Below are 24,824 nucleotides of genomic sequence, written 5' to 3' on the forward strand. Positions count from 1 at the left end.
AAAAAGCCAGAAATTACATTTAAAAAAAAAAGAAGGCCGAGAAATTATTAAACGTAGACTTTGTTCTCTGTGCAAGCGATCAAGTGACATTTGCTCCCTTCTTTCCTCTCCTCTACTCGCCCCCCGCCCGCCCGTCCGTCCGTCCGTCCGTCCTCCGCTCACTCGCTCGCTCGCTCGCTCGCTCCCTCCCTCCCCGCTGTTGAGAATGCCCGTGCTGGGCTGACACTGTAGCGACACGGGCTGAGCAGACATGGAGGCCCGACCAACGAGGGAGGCCCGTGCTGACACATCCAGGCTCAGCTAACACAGCGTCGGAAGTGGATTTTTGGGACATCGCGGACGACATACACGCCACTACTCGCTGTAAGGAAGAAGGATATTACCTCCTAAGAAGAAGGCATTAAGAGGGAGATCCATTTCGGGGATCTATGTTGATTCAACGTAGCCGCCATTTTGTTGACAGTGTTTTTTTTTTTTTTTTTTAAACCTACACGATAGTGCATTTGTTGTCTCATACCGCAGGAATGTTATTCTACCCACGTATGCCCTATGTTTTAGAAAATATTTTAATCCCACGATTCCTATTTGTGGCTATGTGGTTACATTTTTTTTTTTTTTTTTTTGCGGTTTAGCGGGCACGCTAGTGCATCGTTAGCCGATGTAGCCGAGATGTAGTAAGAGGAGTGCATGAGAGAATGTGACGGAGATGTAGGATTATGTGCATCACTTGTCCTGCTCTCTCGTAGTCATAATCTCGTATTTAAATGGAAATTCGAGAAGCCCTATCTGCGTGTGTATATTACGACTCGGAACGATTAAATTGACTGTTGGAATTTGCGAGTCAATACAAGCCCGCGAACATTATTGAACATTTGCTGGATGAAAATAGCCCCTGTCGTCTTTAAACAGAAGCAGCCGATAGATAACAAGATGATCATAGACATGAGATGATAGCCTATTTTGGGGTAGTTTATTGCAGCTAATAGTTTACGACTACAATTATGTCACAATGCGATGGTTAGCGCTATATTTAGCACTACGGCGACGACGCCATCCTCCATCACTGCTCCTGTTATGATCATTATTCACACCGTAATGCATTTCAAGGGGATATTTTGCTGAGCTATTTGTGTCGGCACTTTCGCCAGGTTAATATTTGTCACTCGCGTGCGCGCCACAAACGATCGGCGATAAACATAAGGCGCCGCGACACATGAGCACTGTCAGCAAGCTGTGTAGATCACGGTCGATCCATGCCTGCATGTGATTGCTGTGATATTTATGCCAAGCTTACTTTTTGTGTCATATTTTGCCAATTCAGCACTTGGAGTAATGCTTGTTGGCCACCAAGTTGCCACAACCGAACCGAGGAAGGAGAGGGAGCCAAATAATGTGAATACAATTTGTGGAAAACTAGAAGAGGTGAGTACCTTACAAATGTGTTGTTTCCATATGGTGGAGATATTTTCTTTTTTTTTGGTATGGAAGAGAGACAACATTGCAGAGTTGATGATGCAGACTAAGCCCCGTTATTGTTTGGGTGGCACAGCCGCTTTTTAGCACACATGCATGCACTGTTAGCACAGTGGAATGAGCTTCACATCCCAGAGGATGTCCAAAATGTGCTGGCTCAACTAACAGCTGTCATCCACGTTGCTTTCCCTCCTTCTGAAGACCCTGTCGGGGTGAGGGATCAGGTTGGATTGAGGTGAGGCCAAGTAGAGATAAGAATGGGGTTGTGGCTAAAGGTAGAGTTCAGGGAAAGGTTAGAGGAAACACATCGAAACAGATCATCCAAAGCAGCTTTTCACCAGATTTGCTTATGAATGCTGTTGAACACACTTCTATGACTGTCGCTTGTTGGTTGAAGCAGACTATTTGCTATTATTGCCGTGGTGCAAAGAAACTGGAGCCCTTCTATGAATGATGAGGCATTGCATATTGCTGCAGTCAAAGGGTTGAAAGAAACAGTCGGTCGATGGGAAGGATTTGGGTTGAAAGGAAGGGCAATGTGGGATGTCTTTTTCTACCTTCTTGATAGTAGTACACATGCACTGCACGTACACAGCTGTGTAAATCTTGAGTTTATCAACTTGCTATTTTGATGGCATTTTCAAAGTCTTTCCACAACTTGCCAGCTGATCTAAAAGGCCCATACCGACAGAAAATGACTCCAGCCACACACGCGGATTTTCCGGCGTGTTTACTACCTGGTGTTGATGACTTGCTCTATCAGTCTGTGACACAGCGCCAGATGGAAGCTTCAAAATCACTGGAGGATTACAACTATTTTGTAAGCGGACGGATGAGTGTTAACTTCAAAATCCTATCCAAAGAAGGCTGTTGTAAGTGAGTAAACTGCTGGCTGTTGGTAATGTAACACGAGCGCTGGCTGCAAGCCACACTCCAAAAATGGCTCTGCCATTTATTGTGTGCATCGGAAATATCCGCTACAAGAGCAAAATGTTGCAAATGACTTTTGTTTCTCGCAATGAATTGAATGACTTTCTGCAGGCTTCCTGGTGCATCTACTTTCGTGTTAAGTGTGTCGTATGTTGGGGGCAGAGAAACCGTCGTCATGTCGACGCTCGATCACTCACTTTCATTTAGTGCTGGTGAAGGCAGAGGAAAACATAGACATCCTCTGTGCTGCCCCAGAGGGCCCAAAGTGCTGAGGTCACACTTGTCTCCAAATGATTTCACCCATCCAAAGCACCTGCTTTGCGTGGATCTGCAGTCAATCATCTCGAAGCTTTAATGAGCCGTAGACAACTTTGGAGGCTTTGCCGTCAGTAATGAAACGATGCAATGGGTTTCCAGTGCTGGAGGTTCCCTAAAAGATGCTTGCTTCAAGCTGCTTTATTTCCCACTCCTGTCAAATCCGCACATTATTCTTACGAGGAAAGAATCAAAGCAGTACGAGTGCCACCGCAATGTACTTTAATCAACGATAACAGTATGGCAAGCTGGAGGCAGCTATGGAAGTCCAATTGAAATTGTGCTACAATTCCATTTGAGTGTGCGTCGGCAATGGTTTTTGTATTATTGATGTATTTTTGTGAAATGTACAGGATGAAGGACAAACTGATAGAAATGTTAATCCCACTGTGAAGTCATCTTCATAGATTTAATTTGTCTTTCCCCCCTTTCTCTCCAACTCCCTATTGCAGTTGAAGGACGGAGTGAGAGGACTGAAGTGACGGCAAAGGATAGAAAACCCTGTGGAAAAGAAAAAGGAGAGCTCCTACCTCATTGTTATCCCCCTCCCCCTTTCCCTCCTCCTTCCCTATCCCACTCCCAAGCCTATATTCTTCACAGGATACACCTTTTGAACTCACGCTGCCCTGAAGTCAAGATGGATCCGAAGATTCACGGGAGAACTGCCACGCCGCCGCCGCCTCCTCCTCCTCCTCTGTCAGCTGTTCCTTCTGGAGAGCGAGAGAAAGAAGGAGGCATTGGAAATAAAGACGATGAGGAGGAGAAGAAGCGGGATAAAGAGAAAGAGACTTCTGCTACAGCTGATGGCGCAGGAGCAGGCGCTCAAAGTGGCCCTGACCAGTCACAGTTCTCCATCAAGGAGAGTAGCCTGTCGGAAGGCAATGTCAAACTGAAGATTGGCCTTCAAGCAAAACGCATGAAAAAACCTCCCAAGATTTTGGAGAATTACGTATGCAGACCAGCCATTAGGGCAACAATGAGGAATACGGGACGGGGAGGAGGTGCCGCGCGAGGGAATCGTGCCGGGAATACAAATGATGGGCCAGGTAACCGGAGCCAGAGTCCTTCTCGTGTCAGGGAAAAAGACAAGGAACAGAGTCCAAATGTCAACAGAGCAATCCAGTCATTATCCTCATCTTCCAAAGTCCCGACGCCGCCACCACCACCACCTCCACCAACCAGCACAACTGCCGTGCCACCTTGTCAAGTGAATGGCAGTGCACCGGGAAAACGAGTAAGTGGGAGCAAGGAATTGTGGGTAGGCCTAGTAAGGGGAGGGAACGGCAACATTTCGTACCGTCTGCCTGTTGGACATTTATAGCAGCATTTTCTTGCTTACCAATGACACATTTTTCTCCAAATTCTAAAAAGTCGCAATAATGGCATTATAGATTTAGCAGTCTGCTTTGAATTGATTTATTGCAGTAGTTTGCTTTTCTTATTTGGTTTATGTTGCCGCCTCCCCTGGTTTCTCCATCCCCCACTTCAAGATGACCACAGCGCTCCCTTCTTGTCCCCAATCTGACCCCAATAAGTGTTAGTGCCTCTATTCACCCTTTCCCCTGCCTTTGTCCCCTCCCTCTGCCAGTTGCGCTTGATCGTTTGGATGAAGTCTGAAAATGGTTTTATACCACTCAGAAAGTTGCTATATAAATCTGATGCATTATTCTTATTATAACTTCATTTTGAAAAGACATTTTTACAATGATTGTCTTTTTTTTCTTTTTTTTAGGGTCCACCAAAGATGGATTGCCCGTCTGACACAAAGTCAGACACTAAAGCAGGTACAGGCACATCTGAACGGCCCCTCAATCTTCATCGCCCTCTTCCAGACAGCAAACTTCATCCTTCTGGGAAGAAAACCCCAACTCTGCAGCATACAGAGTCATCCGCACCCTCTTCACCGTTACCCGCGTCGAAAGAAGCGAGCTGCGAAGCCGTTAAGCCGCCACAATACACGCACAGCAATGAAAGTCAAAGAGATAAAGACAAGGCAGCTCAAAGCTGGGGAGCGCCTACAGTCACTGAAAAATTAGCTCAACTCATAGCCATTTGCCCGCCATCAAAGACCGCCAAGCCTGTCAAAGTGTCCGCTAAGACTGACGCCGCTCCATCCCACTCCAGCTCAGGTTTTATGACACCCACGGCTAAGCAGCGAGATCGGGCGATGGCCAATAGGAATACCTATTCCAGAATGGTTCACCTTTCTCCCCCCCTACCGGTGTCGCGGCCACCCGGTCGGCCCTACGGCTCCAGGAACAAAGACATGATGGAAAACTCGCCCGCCGCCGCCGCCGCCTTGACACCAGCCAGGAAGGAAGACACGGATGGGACTGGGAAAGCGAGTAGCAGCAGTATTAACGTGAACAGCAGTAGCAGTCGCAGCAGCAGTCCTGCACTCCTATACGGCAATAACAGATTGCCTTCACTGTCAAAGGACGTTAACAACGACAACGGTAGCGTTCCTAAACTCCAGTCTCGTCCAATTCACTTCTCTCCCCACGCCGCAGCTTCTCCTGTTGCATCCTCTCCTACCACCACCACCACCACCGCAGCTGAGCAGAGGACTTTGAGTCACGTAAGCTCCCCCGCCGGCAAGCATGCAGGAGAGAGCCCTGTTTCGACGGAGGAAGGCATCGCAAGTCTCAGGCAACAAGGCAGCCCCAGAGATGTGAACAATTGCTGTCCTCTTGCAAAGCCTGACAGGAAAGACAAAGGCGCTAGCAGTCAGTCATTGCAAGGTGAGGGCGACAAGAGCTCAAGTCCATCCAAGCACAGCCCCAATAGGGATGGGAGTCGCATCGGCCGGACCGGCAGCCCTGCCGAGTCCGGAAGGCCTAGAGCTTCTTCTTCACCCGAGCCGGAAGGTGAAGACAGCCCTCCGACTCCTCTTCGAGACGATTCTCTGGATTCGTCCGTAGATTCTGCAACAGATCAAGACAGTAAACCCCTTAAAAAACGGCGAGGAAGGAAGCCCCGCTGGGGCCGTGCTATGAACAAGGTCCATAGTCTGGCCAGAGTGGGCTTCGACAGTCCCTTTGACCAGGGCAGAAGCACCTTGCCGTTATCTTCCAGTCAGGAAAGGTCAACTCCAATCAAGAGACCCGTGGGGAGACCTCCAAATCCAAATAAACTCAAACCAAATCCTCTGGCGCAAACGTCGGTGTCACGTCTCTTCACCTCATCGCCCCAGGCCAAAAAAAGGGGCAGGCCAAAATCGCGGATGCCGAGGCTCGACGCCGCATCCCGTGGACGCTCCCATAATAAATTGGCTCCATCGAAGGTTTATTCGACTTTTCTGAAGTCCAAAGAAGAGCAAGACCCTCCTGTGCTTCACCCAGAAGTTGACCTAAACCCCCCGAAAGCTACCCCTCGAAAGCGTGGACGCCCCAAGCGCCTACCGCCTACTTTACCCGAAGAGTGTCAGCCTCCCACCCTGGCTCCTGAGGCAGGGGACCTTGTCGGGGACAAACGCTATCACAGCAAAGGAAATGGCCAGCTTATTATGAAAACAATCATAGGCAAGATCAATAAGATGAAAAGTGTCAAGCGGAAGCGGATTCTCAGTCAAATCCTTTTAGGACCGAGAAAAGAAGACCCCCCCAAAGTGTCTCCGAGCGCCGCCGCCGCGGTGGGCTCTGCGCAAGCCGCCACTCATTCTTTGTCCTCCCTGGCTGCTTCCCTCGGGGGGAAACTGGGACCGCAAATTAACGTGAGCAAAAAAGGCACCATCTATATGGGCAAGAGGAGAGGGCGGAAACCAAAAAGCGTCACAGCTCCACCGGAGCCCTTCTTGTCCCCCAGCATGACTTCTCATCTGCATCACCATCCGTCTCAGCAACAGCACCAGCACCAGCATTCCTCTTCGGAAATATTTCCCTCACCTTCTCTTTCGCAGTCCAGCGGCGGCCATAGTCCCATCAGCGACGGCAGCTTTGTCGAGCCAGGCTCGGTGCACTTTGCCGCTCACTCTCACTATTCGGGCAGTAGTCACGGCACATTTGCTTTCCCCCCGCCGACTTTTTCAGCTCCAAATATTCGCAGCCCGGTCCTCGGCTCCTCTTTGAATATGGCCACGTCGCAGAGAAGGTCCTCGTTCCGTGGCTACCCCCACCCCCACTCCCACTACAGGCAGCAGCACTACCACTACCACAAGCTTTCTCCTCCACGGCCGCTCCATCCCACCTCACCGGCTCCCCTTAGTGAGCTGAAAGAAGCCACTCCATCCCCAGTGAGCGAGTCCCACAGTGAGGAGACGCTGCCTAGTGACAGCGGTATCGGAACAGACAACAACAGCACCTCTGACCGTGGGGAGAAAGCTGGAGGAGCGGGCGCTCTGGGCGCAATGGGGATATCAGCCGGGCTCGGTAGCGGATTGTTAATGCCCGGCGGCGTTCTCGCTTCATCCGTGGGTTTGGGACTTGGCGCAAGGGGCAGGCGACGCCACTCCACTGTACTCGTGGACCATAGCTCACCTTCTCCCTCGCCACATATGACAAGGTTATCGCCCGATCCGCGGAGAGCTCACCCTGCAGCTCCTTCGACCTCCATATTGGGTCACAAGGAAAAACATAAGCATAAATGTAAACGCCGTAGTAGCCACGGGTGCCCGGGCTATGACAAGCTCAAGAGACAGAAAAGAAAACGCAAGAAGAAATACCTGCAACTGCGCTCCCGGCGGATCGACCCCAACTTTCTGGCCCAACTGGATGAGATTGTCATAAGGATGAGCGAAATCCGCATCACGCATCGGACCACCGGGCACCGTCTCGGTGGCATAGCCCCGGGAGCAAATCGGATCCCGGGAGTGGGCAACCGTGCCGCTGGCATCGGCGGTACCGGCGGCCCTCCACCTCATCATTACATTCACCGAGATCTCCTCCCCACAATCTTCAGGGTCAATTTTGGCAGCTTCTATTCCCATCCCGCATACTCTTGCGATCCATTGCACTACGTTCGGAAACCGGACTTGAAAAAGAAACGGGGGCGCCCGCCGAAACTCAGAGAGTCCATGTCGGAAGTTCCTTTTGTACCAGGGCTCGGATTCCCACTCTCCAGCGGAGGCTTCTACCATCCCTCTTACACTGTTCCTTATTCCTCCGGACCCCTGGGATTGGGCTACTATCGGGGCTATCCTCCGGCCAGCGCTCTATATCCTCACCACCAGTCAGCCCACACGGCTTCCGGCCACCACTCGCATCACTCGCCCACCTTCCCCCCTCCTCCCCCTACATCTTACGTGCATCATCACCACCCCTCTCATCTTCTCTTAAACCCTTCGAAATTCCACAAGAAGAAGCACAAGCTGCTTCGGCAGGAGTACCTCGGAGGACGCGCACCCGTTCTCTACCCGCCCATGTCCTCTGAGCTGTCTTTCAACTGGCACCACAAACACAAACATCGACACAAACACCGAGAGCGATGCGCTGATGAGGGCGAAGAAGAAGAAGAAGAAGAAGAAACGGTGGGCGGATCTGTCAATCGTGCCGGGGCAGGCTTGTCTGACAGCGGAGCATCAGCTAAAGGAGAGAGAGTCGGGAGCTTGGGAATGGCCGAGTCTTTGCAACGATGCCGCTTTGGCCGGAGCGCCCCCCCCGCCAGCAAGCAAGCAGGCATCACTTTAGCCAATTCGCCGTCTTCATCGTCATCTCCTGCAGATAGATACAAGCGCAAAGAAAGCTCACTATCCTGTTTGGGACCCTCCAGGCTAGCTCTGGGCAGCAGCTCCAAAAGCCAGCACCCGACCGAGTCCTGGTTCAGGATGGGCTCCTCCGACACCGACTACTCGCAGCTCTCACGTCGTCACGGGCTTCCCGGTCAGGGGCGCTTCTCAGACGGGAGGCCGGAAGAACCAGCCGCTTGCTCTGACAGTGACGACGACGACGGAGCTCTCACACCCGCGGAAGATGTGGAGACAAGAGGCCACGATTCTCCTAATCTTACCAATCTCTTTGCTTCTGCTCTCACTCGTACCAACTTGAGGGGGTGCAGGAACAGAAAGAATGACATGGCGCCAGAGAACCAGAACAGCTTCTCCCGTCTGGACCGTACATCACGGAAAGACCGCTCGGTATCAACGGAGAGAAGAGAATTAGGTAAGTCAAATTGGCCTTCTGTACTGTAAAGATCACAACTCTTTTCCGAGATCCTCTCAATCCGTTTGGATGACAAAAAAGGGCTATCGACGCAAAGGCGTCAGAGAGATGTAGGACCCGGATTCTCCTTGACATTGTTCAATGTTAATGATCCCAAAATAGCTTTCACGCCAGCATATTGCAGCTGGTGAGCTTTATAGGTTATCACACTGCTGCTATAAAATGCAACACAAGGTCAGTGGATTTACATTGCCCAATTGAGTTTTCTGGTCATCTTTCCAAAAGCCGCAGGCGGGCTTCTCTTGCTAATTGTGACGAGTGGCCCATTGCTGCAATTTATGTACGCTCTATTTTTTGGTTACATTCTCAAAACTGGATGTGGGCTCGCATCGCAGCGTGTGGCGGAGAATCTTTTCTCGCCGTGGTCCATTGCAGCAGCATGGCTCGATGTGCCTGAGCAGCATTTCTGGCCTCATCAAAAGAGAAGACTTGAACATAATCTTTGCACACACTCCCTGACATTTGGTAGCGCTTAGTTGTGGTTATGGGCTTGGCAAAAAAGACGTCATGACTGCACTGAAAATGGGGATGACCACTGTTGATGTAGCACTTCTGCCAAGAACCATCTTATTGAAGGGGTGGAGTATTTTCTTTGCAAGCTACGTATTTTGGGCTTACGTTGCTTTTGACCTTGTCCAGTTGTTTTGCACGGCCATCAGCAAAGTTTTGCTCTTGTTATTGTTGTGAGGAAAACAGGGCCTCAGTAGAATGGTGCTTTTCTAATTTCCAACCAAGACAGGGTAATCCTGGATTACAACTCAGGATTTGGGGTCATTCGGTGGTCAGGGAATGAATGGACTTGATGGGGAGGGGAGACCAGGTGTCAGCGTGGGAACTAACAAGGCAAATGAGGAATGTGAATTCAATTTAGTAGGGAAAGATTGAACAAAAATGAAGAATGCAATTCTCGCCATGATCACAAGCAGACTTCAAAAATGCATTCAACCATTAGCATTGCATGGTGGAAAAGAGCGAAGCATTTTCAACACTTGAGATTGCTTGATCGTTTGTCAAAATAACAAACGTCTGGATTTTTGGAAAGATTGCCCAAAGTATGACACAAGAATCATCTTTCTGTTTGCATTTGTCTTGAAAAGGGCCTGCAAGTCTCCAGACAAGAGGCGGTGTCCTCTCCAATTCGGAAGGGCCCGAAGGATCCCTGCACCACCGACAACAGCTCCATCAGCAGTCTCCTATGTTTTACTCGCATGGCTCGGCATCCTCTTCCTGCCTTTCCCCCTCCCGGGACTGTTGCCCGGACGCCTCCCTGCCCCATCGCTCCCATCGATCGCAACAGTCCAAGCACAGTCTCCACCACGTCAACAAAATCCTGCGCGCTAAGAAGCTGCAGAGGCAAGCCCGTACGGGAAACAACATGGTGAAAAAGAGGGGACCCGGGCGTCCCCGGAAGCACCCGTTACCTTCGCCGCCGCCTCCCGCCGTCGAATTAAATCCGACGCGGCACAGAGTGGGAGAGCGGCCGGGCGGAGGGAGAATCTGGGACGGGGACGCCGTCAAAGACACCATCGAAGCCGTTGTCAAAGAGCAGCGGGGTAGCAGAGGACAAAAAAGGAAACACTGGGAGAGAGATGACGTTGAGGAGGAGGAAGAAGAGGGAGGAGAGGTGGAAGACACCGTGGAGCCGTTGCCAGACAGGGAAGAAAATGCGGGCAACCTGATGGCAAGGTCCAGACCGGGATCTGGAAGGTGCTGGCTCGCCCAGGATGAGATCAATCACTTCCCCGCCGGGTAAGTATGCTTCTCAGAAATGGATGGAAGTTGCATGTCGGAACATGTTTTGAACCAAATTATGGATCTAGCTCAGTGGAGAATAAGCCAGATGGCCACATCTCCACACAACACCAAGAAAGTGTCTCCAGGGAACAAACATCAGCCATCCCCATCACCGCCCCACGGGAAAAGAGACCAGCCAGACCTCCAAAGAAAAAGTTCCAGAAGGCTGGGCTTTACTCTGATGTCTTCAAGACCGAAGAGTAAGACATTTTGTTTGTTTCTTGTGAAATACCGTCACATTTGTCATTCTATACCTTGTTTCCTTTTTCTGCTCTTGCTCGTAGCCCCCGCAGTCAGCTTCTGCAGCTAAAGAAAGAGAAGCTGGAGTACATACCCGGGGAACATGATTACGGCTTGTTTCCAGCACCCATCCATGTTGGTGAGTCCCGTTTTCTTAGGTCACGATGAGTGTATCTACGTAACGTTACAGCGCACAAGATCCCGAGCCCGCCTGCCCGTTTTGGTGCACACATCTTTTCATCAAGGTTTTCTTTGGCTTTGTGTGACACTTCAGGAAAGTACCTGAGACAGAAGCGCGTTGATTTCCAATTGCCTTATGACATCCTATGGCTGTGGAAACACGATCAGGTGACCAATCATGATGCTACAGTATATTTCATTTCATTCTTTTTTTTTTGGTAGCGCTTCATGAGTTGAAAAAGTGGCGCTATTGCTAGCGTCTTTTAATCACGGGCGTTTTTTGGTTTGTTTCAGCTCTACACTGATGAACTTTTTTGCTTTGTTTGTTTCAGCTGTACAAAAGGCCCGATGTCCCTCTTTACAAAAAGATCAGATCGAGTAGGTGTCTTAAGATTGTTTTTCTGTTCTCACCAGAGAGTCATTTGAACATTTCCTGATTGATGTTGTCTAGCCTGACAAATGATACGGTGTCTTTAACTGTCCACGTCAAATGCTTTTCTCTTGACAGACGTGTATGTTGACGTAAAGCCTTTCTCCGGGTATGAAACGACGACATGCAACTGTAAAATTCCCGAGACTCGTTCTGAAAAAGGTTGCCTGGATGACTGCCTCAACAGGTACAATGAAATGTTGACCCCTTTTGCATGATATCAACGCTGTGCTTCGTATTGACGTGTATTTGCCCATTTCTCCAGAATGAGCTTTGCCGAGTGCTCCCCCAGCACTTGTCCGTGCCACGAGTTCTGCGACAACCAGCATATCCAGAGGCACGATTGGGTTCAGTGTCTGGAGAGATTCCGGGCCGAGGGCAAGGGCTGGGGCATCCGCACCAAGGAAAGCCTCCGCTCTGGCCAGTTCATTATCGAGTACCTGGGAGAAGTGGTCAGCGAACACGAGTTCAGGTGAACGGTTGCTTCTTTTTGCCCATACGTGTCAAAGAAGTCCCTCCCTCCCTCCCTCCCTCCCTCCCGCGTGTCCAAGTCTAACGGCAAAATGTTTCAGGAGTCGCATGATGCAGCAGTACTTTGCTCACAGTGGCCAGTACTGTCTGAACCTGGATAGTGGCATGGTGATTGACAGCTATAGAATGGGCAATGAGGCACGCTTCATCAACCACAGCTGTGAGCCCAACTGCGAGATGCAGAAGTGGTAAGTGTCAGAAAGCGCTTTACATGATGACCATGATGGCGAGGCTTTCACTCTCCAATTTGAATTCAGCGTTTTGAGCCGGGGTGCCACCTCATTATTCCATTGGGGATCTGCTAAGGGTAACTCGCTAGCAAAGCTTCAGCCCTTTCTTCCACTGTGCAGAGTCTGTCTTCATCATTATTGCTAAAGGAGGTGAAGGAGTCACGAAACACCGAGCGAGCGAGGGAGGGAGGGAGAGTGGGGAGCACAAAGAAGCCTTGCTAACCATTAAAGCTGGCTTAAGTATAAAGTAGTGAATGAGTGCTGAAGTGGCACACTTTAACAGTAGTCTAGCTTGAAACCACCGAATTGCAGGGACCAACTGTGGGCAGTGAATAAGACTGTAGATGCATACAAAAAAGAATATGGACGATATGGAAAAAACATCTCGTTGTAGCACAATGTCATATTTTATAAACTAGCTAACAGCAGTCATCTTGTCGCTGGCTCTCTGTGTCTGACTTTTCAAGCTGAAGCCAGAATGTATCGTTTTGGACAATTTACAACCTTGGATGGAGAGTTGACTGTGTCAAGTTGTACTCTCCTCTCCCACTTGGGCCACACTATAATCTAGGGAACTGGTGCTTGCATGTGGGTGAGCATGTGAATGTAAGAAAGAGTAGCTGGACTAAAATAAAAACCACAATGGCACTGGAGGATTTTGAAGCTCTCGGGAGCCATCAATCTTCTCAGAAGCTCCACTTACTTGCAGCTGGGTCACGGTCACAACCGCAGTGTCCAGCCGTTTCACTTCATTTTCCTTCAATGCAGACGCTCAAAAAGATGCCCTTAGATGGAAAAAAGCCGATTTGCACCCACCGTATGTCAACAAATTGTTTTTTTACAAATGGGAAAAGAACTCAGAACCTGGTCACAGATGGCTTGCTTTAATTTGAAATTGGCATGGAGTATTTGCTGTAGCCTCTTTCTAAAATGACCTTGGGCTTTATGGCATGCTCTGTAATGAAGTTGCTATTAAAGAGGAAGGTGTGCTCACTCAGTCCTGATGACTTGCAGGTCAATCAATGGGGTGTACAGAATTGGTCTCTTTGCGCTCAAGGACATCAGCAGCGGTATCGAGCTCACCTATGATTACAACTTCCATTCCTTCAACACGGAGGAGCAGGTGAGTGACAAGTCAACATGAGAGACTTCTGTGCTGGTTATTTGATATTGTCCCCCCCCAACCCCACAGCAAGTATGTAAGTGCGGCTCAGAGAGTTGCCGAGGTATCATTGGCGGGAAAAGCCAGCGTATCAACGGATTGCCTCCCAAGGTGGCCGGTACTCGGCGACTGGGTCGACTCAAGGAGAAACGGAAATCCAAACACCAACTTAAGAAACGAGTGAGCGATGCCCCTCCCTCTTTGACACATTCGGTGCATCTGACATTGCCTGATTTCTTCATGATGTTGTGTGCAACTGTCCGTGACCTGATTTCTTTCATAATGACTTTTCTTTGTATTTAGGAGGAAGACTCAAGTGACAGCAACAAGTTTTACCCTCACCTCATGAAACCCATGTCAAACAGAGAAAGGTACATTTGTGACTCTGGCCCTAAGAATGTTATGCCCTTCTTTGTGAATTGTAAAATCAATGAGTCTGACTGACTACATGTTCTCAATCATTAGGAACTTTGTCCTCAAGCATCGAGTGTTCCTCCTGAGGAACTGGGAAAAAATGAGAGAGAAACAGGAGTTGCTGAAACGAGAAGGTGAAAGAGATCGAGACCCCACCAACGTCTCGCTGTATACCCGCTGGGGAGGAGTCATCCGGGATGATGGCAACATCAAGTCAGGTGAGGCTGAGTCAGTGAGAGAGAAAAAAAAAAAAAAAATCTTCATTATGACAAGCCAGTCTAGTAAGTACAATATCAAACATGCATATCTCCCTCCCCCCCCCCAGATGTTTTCCTCACACAGTTTTCAGCCCTGCAGACATCCCGGTCAGTACGTACGCGGAGGCTTGCTGCTGCTGAAGAAAACACAGAAGTCACACGCACCGCTCGCCTTGCACATATCTTCAAGGAGATCTGTGACATGATTACCAGCTATAAGGGTTCGTTTCTTTTTCTTTTTTTGGGATGGCTTTTTCTTGACATGTCTTGAAATTCTGCTTCTACCTCAGATTCATCCAGCCAGACAATCGCTGCTCCGCTCTTGAACCTCCCGTCACGGAAAAGGTATGCATATGAAGCGATTGATCGCGTAAAAAGGCATGTTGTCCATTTTTGTGACTTTCTTTTTGTGCATTCTTGTGTTATTAGGAACAGCCATTACTATGAGAAGGTGTCAGACCCTCTGGATTTGAGCACCATTGAGAAGCAAATCCTCACGGGCCATTACAAGACCGTCGAAGCATTCGACACTGACATGCTCAAAGTGTTCCGCAATGCTGAGGTAGGCAGGTTGTTCCATTTCGTGCCCCAATGAATGTACCGTCAACAGAATATGTGGCAGTGGCCTTGTGTTATAAAGTGCTGGAGACACATTAGATGGAGAAATGTTGCTTCGTGACCTTTCCGCAACTAGTGTCGAATTTTGGATGCCTGTTGCTTTAAAAAGTTGGTAATTGTGTGGCCTCTATGATTTCTAACAAATTGCCTTGTTTTTCCAATCAGAAATATTATGGGAGGAAGTCGTCCATTGGCAGGGACGTATGCCGGCTGCGCAAAGCCTACTACAGTGCCCGTAACGAGGCGGCCGTGCAAATCGATGAGATTATGGGCGAGACCGCCAGCGAGGCTGACAGCTCCGACTCGCTGGAGCGTGACCGGGGCCACCTCCACGGCGTGGCCGGATCCCATGACAAGGATGATGACATTATCCGCTGCATCTGTGGCATGTACAAGGATGAAGGCTTGATGATCCAATGTGAAAAGTGCATGGTAAGTAAGGAGCAAGCAATTTGACCAAAGAAAACAGGTTCAATCTACTTTATTATTATTTGAAATAACAACAGTAACTGAAATATAATACGCACAAAGGAAAACGTCTCTCTTTTTTTTTTTTTTTGTGAACCGATGTTCCTCACTTGTTTTTGTTGAAGGTTTGGCAACACTTTGACTGCATGCGCTTGGAGACAGAAGTGGAGCACTATCTGTGTGAGGAGTGTGACCCGAGGCCAGTAGACACGGTATGTCTGCATGGGAGAGCCTTTCACAACAGCGTTCTGAGGTTTTCTTGTGACTTAGACATTTGAATGAATTGCGTCTTTGTTTGGGTTTTTTTTTTATGTCAAAGGAAGTTCCCATGATACCTCAACCCAGCTATGCCCAGGCTGGCTCTGTCTACTACATCTGCCTCCTAAGAGATGAGCTGCTTCTGCACCAAGGTACTGTCACCAGCAACCTTCTAGGAGTATAATTGTGGTTCGAAGCATGCACCGTATTTGACATTCATTCGACGTTTTGTACGCTGGTTGAAAAGTAAGGCGCCCATCCCATGTGTGCAGGAGACTGCGTGTACCTGATGAGAGATAGCAGACGCACATCCGAGGGCCAGCCCATCAGACCCTCTTACCGTCTCCTGTCTCACGTCAACCGAGACAAACTTGATATCTTCCGCATCGAGAAACTCTGGAAGAATGAAAAGTAAGTCCGTCAACTCATCTTATACATGATGTGACTTTGACCCCCAACCCTATACATGATGTATTTGTGTCATACTGTAACTTTGAAGGGGTGAGCGCTTCGCCTTTGGCCACCATTACTTCCGTCCTCACGAGACACACCATTCGCCATCACGCCGGTTCTACCAGAACGAGTTATTTCGGATGCCACTCTACGAGATCATCCCTCTTGAAGCAGTGGTGGGAACCTGCTGCGTTCTGGATCTCTACACATACTGCAAAGGTGAGAAAATGCTCCCCCCCCCCCCCTTATTTTCAACACGTCTTGAGTGATCTACTCGTTTGTCTTCCTCAAGGACGGCCAAAGGGGGTGAAAGAGCCAGATGTGTACATCTGTGACTACCGCCTGGACAAGTCGGCTCACCTCTTCTACAAGATCCATCGTAACCGCTACCCAGTTTGCACCAAGACGTACGCCTTCAACCATTTCACCAAGCGGCTGACACCCAAGAGAGACTTCTCGGTAAGACGGCAGGCCCTGATACCCGTACCCAAAGTCAATGACTAATACTAACGGTGTGTTGTAGCCTCACTACGTACCCGACAACTTCAAGAGGAACGGGGGCCGCTCGGCGTGGAAAAGCGAGCGTTCCAAAGGATCCGAAGGCTGCGAGGACGACGGCTCATCGTGCGAGCGAGCCGACGACTTCCCGCCCGAGGCGGAAAGCAGGAGATCGGAGGAGGACGTGGACACGGCTGCGGGCGGTCCTGAACTTTTAGCCGACAAGCAAGTAGAAGGGGGCAATGATGACGGGGAAGGGCCTGAGGCTGTGGAGCAAAAGCAGCAAGAGGAGGGCTCGGCAGAAAGGATAGGGGAAATGCTCGAGCGGCCGTCCTTGTCGGCCTGCTCGTCGCTTCACCAGCCTGCGCTGGGCAGGAGAGACGCTCAAAGGGAGCGGCTCAACAAGATTCTGCTGGATCTGCTGCACAGAACACCAAACAAGAATGGTGAGGGAGCAGGCGCACAGGAGGCTGGTGGGTCGACAGATGACTGAGGGCTTCAGAACTTGAATGCTTCCCATGAGGTGGGTGGAGGCAGGAATATTCATTCATAAAAGGGGGAATCAACTGGGAACATTGAGGAAAATGATGACTCTTTTTCACACAGGCCAGTTTTAACAGATGGACGAAGGGACACCAGTCATATTGTGCAGCGGCAGATGGGATGATATTTTTGCGGTTCTCACTTGCTTACAAAAACATGTAGCTTTTATTGCTGTGTCAACCGTTTTTTTTGGACTGCATCACTGAATTCCAATAGACCAAAACACCTTGTTCAACGTGATGTGTCTGCAGGAATCACTGAAGAAGAATTTGCTGACAAAGCATGGCCAGAATCGGATTGAGGAGCTCACATATTTCATTAGCATTTAATGATCAGGAAGATACATACGGTATGGCAGGGAGCCTTCATCTTGCAAAGACTAACCACACTACCCAAAATGATAATACCCCAACACCTGTCTACAAAGTGGTGATTTGTCCTTGTCCTACCTGTCACCTTCCCCTAAAGCAGTGAGCACTTTGTGGACTAACACAACATTTGTAGGAGAGCCCTCTTTAAAGATATTGCTTTGATTTTTGACCTTCCCTTTCAAAGCTGCTAGGCGTCCCCTTTTGGTCTTCTTCCAACAGCCGTAGATGTCACTTATCTCCTGCAGGAGGGTGCAGGGCGGCGCCTACGGCCAAGGACGCTCAGATTTGCCCCTTTTGTTGGCAGAAAGTAAACATTTCAACAACGAGCCGAGCCGACTGCCTTTCACCTTCTAAAGCGAGGGAGATAGATGATAAGAAAGGAAAAGAGTCTCATTGGCTATCCAAACCCTTCCAGACCGTAATGCATCATTTGGACCTTCGAGGTCACCTCTTCCAAGATCTCAACTCACTCTTGAGATGGTGGAGGGGGTTTGGAAGCACCGACTTTATGTCAAGGAGTCGTTTTTTTAAGATGAACATAGGACAGAAAGGCCACACATCAAGTGAAATCACACCTTTGGTACTGACTGAAAGATGGCTCTCACTCCATCGGTGCAGATGAGAATGCTGGAGAATTGCTCCTCCTTGTAGGCCCGTCCGTGCGAGAGGTGCAAGATGCTGCAAGATGCTGCTCGTGGCTAGACTGCACTTTTGGTGCCATGGATAGCTCTGTATCTGTATTGAAAAGACACTAAAACAGTACTTACTTGATCATGCAGTGTGGGGGGGGGAAAAAGCACGTCTATCATCTTTGTTTGACCTGTTATATTGTAGTCAGCCTCATGGAGACACGGACTCGACCTCTTTGTTTTTTTATGACCGTTTGAGCGCTTTGTTTTGTCACAGCGTGTCATTGAATTTTCCGTTTTCTTCCCCTCCCTGTGAAACGGTCAGCTTTTCAACCAATGGATTCACCAGCTTAACTAAATCAGGTGGGAGGGACGCTGGCTTGAACTGTACCGCCTTACTCAGCTGTGCTCTCTGACTGCCTGTTTTTGCGCGTCTGGAGTCGACACGATTTCCTCGAGATGACCTTTTTTTTAATGAGAAGAAAACGAAAAAAAAAACAAGGGCTTAATGGCAATGAACAGTTTTATGAAGACAATGCTTCACATGAAATGGTCATCATAGTCATATTTTCTTAAATTCTGTGGTGAGAGTTGTATATTGGGAGGGGAATGAACTTTTGTTGCCACGGTTTGAAAAGAATGGCTGATGAGATTCTGCCCCCTCCCCTCCCCTCTGTGTGCAAAAGGGACAAGCTTGGGTGTCCCCATGTTGTAAACTGACAAAGGATCCATTCGAAAGAGCTGACACTGAGGATGGAGAATTGTAACGCTTTGGCTGTACAGTGCCAAGTGATGTATATAGACACGCTTTACATTGAAGGCTTTCTCCTAAAGCAATATCTTGACAAATGATTTTGTTTATTGTTGTACTGTACAGGACTCGGCCCTAAATGTATTGCCATGATAATGCTAATATTTTAATTGCTTTTTATCGCTATTATGAAGACACTTAAACTCGGAGGGAAATACTTTTGTATGTCTCACCACCATGACTTCCCTGACAACATAAGAAGCATAAGTTAAGTTTGATTGCCTAGAAATGAAATTCATGTCTACGCGCACGAGCGAGAAGAATGTCAAAAGGAGGCATCGATCGGGCCATGGCAGTGACACCCTTGCCGCTGAATATTGTTAATAATATTGCTTTTATAAAGGAGGCGTGTACTCCTTGTTTTTGTTTTGCTGCAAAGTGTTGAACACTAAAAAAGCTAGCCAACAGATAAATGTTCTGATATTTTCCAGCAGCGATGAACAGAAAGGAACCTGTCAGACAGACCACGTTCTTGTTATTATTTTTCAAATAGGAAACGGTTCCGTTTTGTGATAGCGGTCATCGTATGATGCTTGTACTTGTATTTGTGTGTTTTCTGTGATTTCTTTAGTTATTTTTAGACAATCACAAAAAAAGATGCAAGCCTTGTAAATGGCAAATTGGCTGACATTTTGTGACGTGTACAGTTTGTCAAAAACCTCTCCCACTCGTTTGTAATTATGATTCTTAAGTCATGGAAATATGATGTTGGTTTTTACTTTTTGTTTTATATTTGTTTGTTCTGTTTGTTTTTTTAATAAAAAGCACTACATTATTGCGAAGACGCGGTGTCGTGTTGACTTCCCTAGCAACAACCCTTTAGAGTTGCCATAGCGACGTGGCCAAGAGCAACGTTTCAAACATGGCCAGAAAGAAACCGGCTAAAGACAAGTCCGAGAAGGGTTCTGAAGTTGAAGAGGCGGCGCCGATACAAACAGGTCGATACAATTAGGATTGCTCAGTTATTTATTGATGTCATTCTTTGTTTTGATGTCTGTTTATTAGTTTGTCTATCTAAAATACATCTAGTCATTGACCACAGTGATTGGGGGGAAAAAAAGTGACATTTGTAAGTGAGCCCAAAGTTTTGAACGCTAGTGTACTGTAATGTCTCCGGGTCCCGTTAAATAATAAAAGAAGGATGCCTCGCTTGGATGTGTTGATCGTCTTGTACTTGATTGCCACCCGCGCATTACCACCAACCCCGTTGGACACCAAGCAAGCAACCCTCTTTCCGGAGTCCCCCACACTTCGCCACCAGGGGCGCTACACATACATGGCACAGTATCGTGACAGATCTGCTGTGAACATGACATGTCCATCCATTCATCCATCCATCCATCCGTTTGTTTTGAAAATCAACTCTCTGTGTTGTGTGTGTGTCCCAGGAGCAACTGCAGTTGAAACACCAGCCACTCGAACCTTTGGTGAGTAAGTAGCTAGCTACTATTGAGAGAGAGCAAGTGCTTTCATTCTTAACAAGCGGCAAAGAGTCGCAATGATAGAACGCTACCAACTTTCCCACAGACGACTATGAGTGTTCTGGAAATGTGCTGACTGACTTTCCTGGCCTCTGTGCTCTTTTGGATATGAAAAATATCCCCGCTCTCAAGACCAGATCCAGTTCCGCCAACCAAGAAAGCGCCACAGGTAAACAAGTGTATGCTTATTTATTTATTTATTTATTTAGCTAGCTAGCTAGTTAGTTAGTTAGTTAGTTAGTTAGATAGTTAGATAGTTAGTTTGTCATTTGGCAGACGCAGGTTTAGCAATGTACACCTGACGTCACGCTTGCCTTGACAGAATGATGTACTCAATGCAATTTTTATTCAAGTACCCCCCCAATGCAATTGCGCATAAACGCCACAGGAGGGCGGCAAAGTAATACTTTTCTTTAAATGAATCTCTTTCCCTCAACATTGCTCATTGACCCCAAGATGTCAAAAGACGGCAAGAAAATAATATTGCTTTGGCGTGAACGATGATGTGTTTTTCGTGAATAAATGACCTTAAGTTCCCTGGCAAGAAATTGCAAAAATGGAGGTAAATGAGCCTGCCCATCATGTGCTGTATCTCAGTCCTGCAGGTGAATCTAATATTATATACTGTATGTTACTGTCTGTATAAGTTCCAAATATTGTGTCTAATTCTCAGGTGGCAGGCTGGCCCACAAAAAGGCTGCGCACGATGTGTTTAAGCCAATACTCCAAGTGGAGCTGGAAAATGGAGACCCTTATTGCACGTTTAGCATAAAGATCTTTGGTAAGGACTATTGACAGAATGACACTACTCCTTGCCATCAGCCTTGTTAAGGTTTATTGATTCAATGTTTATTGACAAAAACACAGGATGGACTGTAGACGAAGCAATCATCCGAGTCTTGAGTAAGATCCTTTCTGCCTCCGCTACGCTTCACACCATTTAGTAAGTGGTTGTAATGCTAAAGTACTACTTTCAGTCAGCGTTAATTGTCTACACTTGTGCAGCTTTTGGCAGGCCGGACTGACGGATCCAATGATAATGGCCCTGGTAAATGCAGTATGTATGTGCGCCAGCCTCAGGTGAGTCAAGCCAAGTCACTCTCTCTGTTTTGAAGGTTAATCATAAGAAATATTCTAGAGCCTCTTTTTATTTCGGTAGAGTTATTACATTCGAGGGCAATCCTCTGGTGGATAACAACCACCACCTTCTATTTTGTGAAGGAAGCAGGTGAGTGAGTCCACATTGTGCCGTTCTACATCCACGCGACCGACGTATGTTTTGTGATGATTCATTTTGGTGTCTTTCGAATTGTAGCCTGACTCACTTGAACCTACGCAACAATCGAATCGAAGATGAGGGCGCACGTCTTCTCGGGGCCGCTCTCTCCACCAGCACGTCGGCCAATTGGAACCTGACCTCGCTCAACCTCTCGTTCAACCACATCGGTGACGTTGGCGCCGGGCATATTGCAAAGGTACTCGTCAGCCTTCGTGACGAGCGAGCTCTTTGCTCATCCTTGTTTTGTCCTCTCAGGGCCTGCGCTTCAATCGTTCTTTGCTGTTTCTCTCACTGTCCAACAATCAGATTGGAGACTCGGGAGCTACACAACTAGCCACGGTAGGAGAGCCAGATTAGGATTCAAACATAATGCACTTACTCCATCAGTAGTGATGGGAAAATGAAGCTTCAAGATGATGCATGGAGCAGTTGTGTTTTTCGGAGCCTTCGAGATGGCACATTTCTTCAATTTGAAGCTTCGCCATTGAAACGAGTGTCTACGCTTATCAGATTTTCGGTGAGGTTGTGCTTACTCATGAAGAAATTGTGCAGAGGAGGAAACTACTCCTGGAAAAAAGACATCCTGTAAGTTTCAAGATCATGAACACTCACTGAATCCATGGAATTGGTTCAAATGTTAATCTGGCGCTGAAAGAAACGCCGTGTAAACACGTCAATGTATTATTATTATCCGAGATGTTATTTTGCAGTCGTCCGTTTCGGTGGATGCGGACCAATCGTGTGCCGCCAAGCTGTCCAGCGACCGACTGCCGTCTTTAGCCAGCAACGCCTCGCTTAACTCCAATAAAGGGGAGAACAAGAATACTGCAAAAAAACGGGTACAACAACCAGTCTTTTTGAAAAAGTCTCAACGCTATCTATCTATCTATCTATCTATCTATCTATCTATCTATCTATCTATCTATCTATCTATCTATCTATCTATCTATCTATCTATCTATCTATCTATCTATCTATCCATCCATCCATCCATCCATCCATCCATCCATCCATCCATCCATCCATCCATCCATCCATCCATCCATCCATCCATCCATCCATCCATCCATCCATCCATCCATCCATCCATCCATCCATCCATCCATCCATCCATCCATCCATCCATCCATCCATCCATCCATCCATCCATCCATCCATCCATCCGTTGTGGTGTTGAACAACTAATAGCACTCACCCAGTGAAGTGATTCACAAGTGAAAACAAAATGAACTCAGTACGACAACTAATAGCACTCTCCTTTCTTCAAGGAATCGTCCAAAGCGGATGGCAAACGAGCTCCCAACAAAGAGCCAAAGTGTCCTAAAAAATGTAAAGACTTCTATTACTCGCCAGCACTTGTGCTTGAATGCTCCATCTATCCATTGTGTGTACTGCTAGGTTCGCGGGTATGCTGGAGCATACGAGGGAGGCGGGGTACGCCCTCAACTGGTCGCCAGCTAATGGCAGGGCACCTTTGAATGTATGTCTTGAATCCTTTTCCAACCATCTTTTCCCTTTAATGTGTTGCAGTTGAAGGTCAAGACATGGAGGAAAAAAACCATGTGTATGATCAGGAGGTACCGACAATATCATAAAGTCGTTGAACAACATTCCATGAGTAGTCATCCAAAGAAAGGTTGCTTCAACGAATTTTGCTTTGACTTGGGATGCATTTGTCTACCTTTCCTTATCCGCTAGCACAAAAAGTCAGTGGAGATGGTGAGCCCCCTCCTGAACGAATGTGTGCAGCAAAGGGACGGCGGAGAGCTTATTCTGCCCGGAAACACCACTCTGGCCTCCCTCAGCCTGGCGGGTCGGTTGACACCAATGTGCCAAATTCTCACCGGGCTTTTTCGGAACCATAAAGTAGCTCTGATGCCCTTTGTGTAGGAAACAGGATCACTGAGCGCTCACTGCCTCACTTCCTGGCATCCTTGCAGATGCAAGAGGGAGGTAAAGGTCTGCTGCGTCTCTGTCTGCAGGTGGGTCCATCACTTTAGACGCCGCATACGTAGTTTGGCATCTGAAGAAGGATTTTCTGCTTTCTTGTAGAGAAATCCATTTGCTGCAGACTGTGAGCCCTATATGAAGATAAAGGAAGTGATGGCACTCAGAGACCCTATGAACAAAAAAACGGAAGAGCCGCCAGTTGAAGAGGGTGAGGGCTCGCAATCCTCAGACAGTTGAACTCGACCACAAAAGTCAAATTCTCTTTTAGACACTTTGGAAATGTACAAACTGGCTTTTAGCTTTTTTTTTCTTCTCTGTTTTTGTAAATTATTCAATAAAATTCATTACCTCGATGCACAAGACTTGTTTGAAGTGTTTGCAGGTTTTCCTAGCGGATTCTACCCACAAGGGGGCGACAAATACACAAATACAAATACACTGAAGCTTTAGAATCAGTTCACTCAAAAGATTCGTTCAAACGAATCGTTGAACAAATCGTCCCCCCCCTCCCACACACACTGATCCTTTTTTTTTTTTTTTTTTTTTTTAATAACCAAATAATCAAAAATCATGGTCAAATCTTAAATGAAAGTGAAAAGTGCCACAACCGCCCACCCTCACCCCCACTTTGCTATTGGCTGTTTGATCTGTGACGTCACTTGGACACTCCATTAGGTACACCGCCATTTATAAGTGTACCTAATAACAGGCCACTTTATTAGGGAAATATCATGGTCAAAGGTCACAGGTGTCAAGCTCTAGTCCTCGGGGCCGCGTTCCAACATGTTTTCCAAGTGACCCTCGTTAAACACACCTGCGTGAAAAGATTTTGCTCATTTTCACGTTCTGCAGGAGCTAAAACTTTTCCCGCAGGTGCACTTAACGAGGGAATCACACGGACACTCCATTAGGTACACCGCCATTTTCAAGTGGACCTAATAACAGGCCATTTTATGGGGGAAATATCACGGTCAAAGGTCACAGGTGTCAAGCTCTAGTCCCCGGGGCCGCGTTCCAACATGTTTTCCAAGTGACCCTCGTTAAGCGCACCTGCGTGAAAAGTTTTAGCTCCTTTCACGTTCTGCAGGAGCTAAAACTTTTCCCGCAGGTGCGCTTAACGAGGGAATCACACGGACACTCCATTAGGTACACCGCCATTTTCAAGTGTACCTAATAACAGGCCATTTATGGGGGAAATATCACGGTCAAAGGTCACAGGTGTCAAGCTCTAGTCCCCGGGGCCGCGTTCCAACATGTTTTCCAAGTGACCCTCGTTAAGCGCACCTGCGTGAAAAGTTTTAGCTCCTTTCACGTTCTGCAGGAGCTAAAACTTTTCACGCAGGTGCGCTTAACG

General features: G+C 47.9%; 2 protein-coding genes across 13 annotated transcripts; both read left to right on the forward strand.

Annotated features, from left to right (window-relative positions):
• Positions 1 to 194: 194 nt before the first annotated feature.
• Positions 195 to 18,430, forward strand: ash1l (ash1 (absent, small, or homeotic)-like (Drosophila)). Of its 2 annotated transcripts, XM_037264367.1 has the most exons (27): positions 195 to 363; positions 1,322 to 1,422; positions 3,171 to 3,952; positions 4,451 to 8,813; positions 9,971 to 10,622; positions 10,694 to 10,867; positions 10,952 to 11,046; positions 11,182 to 11,255; positions 11,420 to 11,465; positions 11,596 to 11,704; positions 11,783 to 11,989; positions 12,090 to 12,236; positions 13,293 to 13,401; positions 13,471 to 13,620; positions 13,744 to 13,811; positions 13,906 to 14,072; positions 14,180 to 14,332; positions 14,402 to 14,456; positions 14,541 to 14,673; positions 14,895 to 15,161; positions 15,323 to 15,409; positions 15,517 to 15,607; positions 15,728 to 15,866; positions 15,955 to 16,127; positions 16,201 to 16,367; positions 16,432 to 16,879; positions 17,540 to 18,430. In XM_037264367.1, the coding sequence occupies exons 3-27, from the start codon at positions 3,356 to 3,358 to the stop codon at positions 17,629 to 17,631; spliced, it is 8,763 nt and encodes a 2,920-aa protein (XP_037120262.1). In that variant the 5' UTR covers positions 195 to 363; positions 1,322 to 1,422; positions 3,171 to 3,355; the 3' UTR covers positions 17,632 to 18,430. The 2 variants fall into 2 exon arrangements, with proteins under 2 accessions (XP_037120262.1, XP_037120261.1); XM_037264366.1 differs by lacking the exon at positions 17,540 to 18,430 and having other exon boundaries at positions 196 to 363; positions 16,432 to 17,256.
• Positions 18,431 to 19,596: 1,166 nt separating this feature from the next.
• lrrc71 (leucine rich repeat containing 71) lies at positions 19,597 to 23,832 on the forward strand. 11 transcript variants are annotated; one of them, XM_037264386.1, is made up of 16 exons: positions 19,597 to 19,698; positions 20,149 to 20,187; positions 20,288 to 20,410; positions 20,915 to 21,022; positions 21,109 to 21,184; positions 21,247 to 21,321; positions 21,401 to 21,469; positions 21,557 to 21,716; positions 21,776 to 21,859; positions 22,031 to 22,105; positions 22,231 to 22,359; positions 22,789 to 22,954; positions 23,051 to 23,097; positions 23,219 to 23,333; positions 23,411 to 23,502; positions 23,573 to 23,832. In XM_037264386.1, exons 1-16 carry the CDS (start codon positions 19,623 to 19,625, stop codon positions 23,705 to 23,707), a joined length of 1,569 nt encoding a protein of 522 aa, XP_037120281.1. In that variant the 5' UTR covers positions 19,597 to 19,622; the 3' UTR covers positions 23,708 to 23,832. The 11 variants fall into 11 exon arrangements, 9 of the variants coding, with proteins under 9 accessions (XP_037120281.1, XP_037120280.1, XP_037120283.1 ...); XM_037264383.1 differs by lacking the exon at positions 19,597 to 19,698 and having other exon boundaries at positions 19,831 to 20,187; positions 22,789 to 22,849; positions 22,919 to 22,954; XM_037264385.1 differs by lacking the exon at positions 19,597 to 19,698 and having other exon boundaries at positions 19,828 to 20,187; positions 23,411 to 23,473; positions 23,573 to 23,647.
• The last annotated feature ends 992 nt before the right edge of the window (positions 23,833 to 24,824 follow it).

Source organism: Syngnathus acus, chromosome 11 (assembly GCF_901709675.1).
Source record: "Syngnathus acus chromosome 11, fSynAcu1.2, whole genome shotgun sequence".
Lineage (NCBI taxonomy): Eukaryota > Metazoa > Chordata > Actinopteri > Syngnathiformes > Syngnathidae > Syngnathus > Syngnathus acus.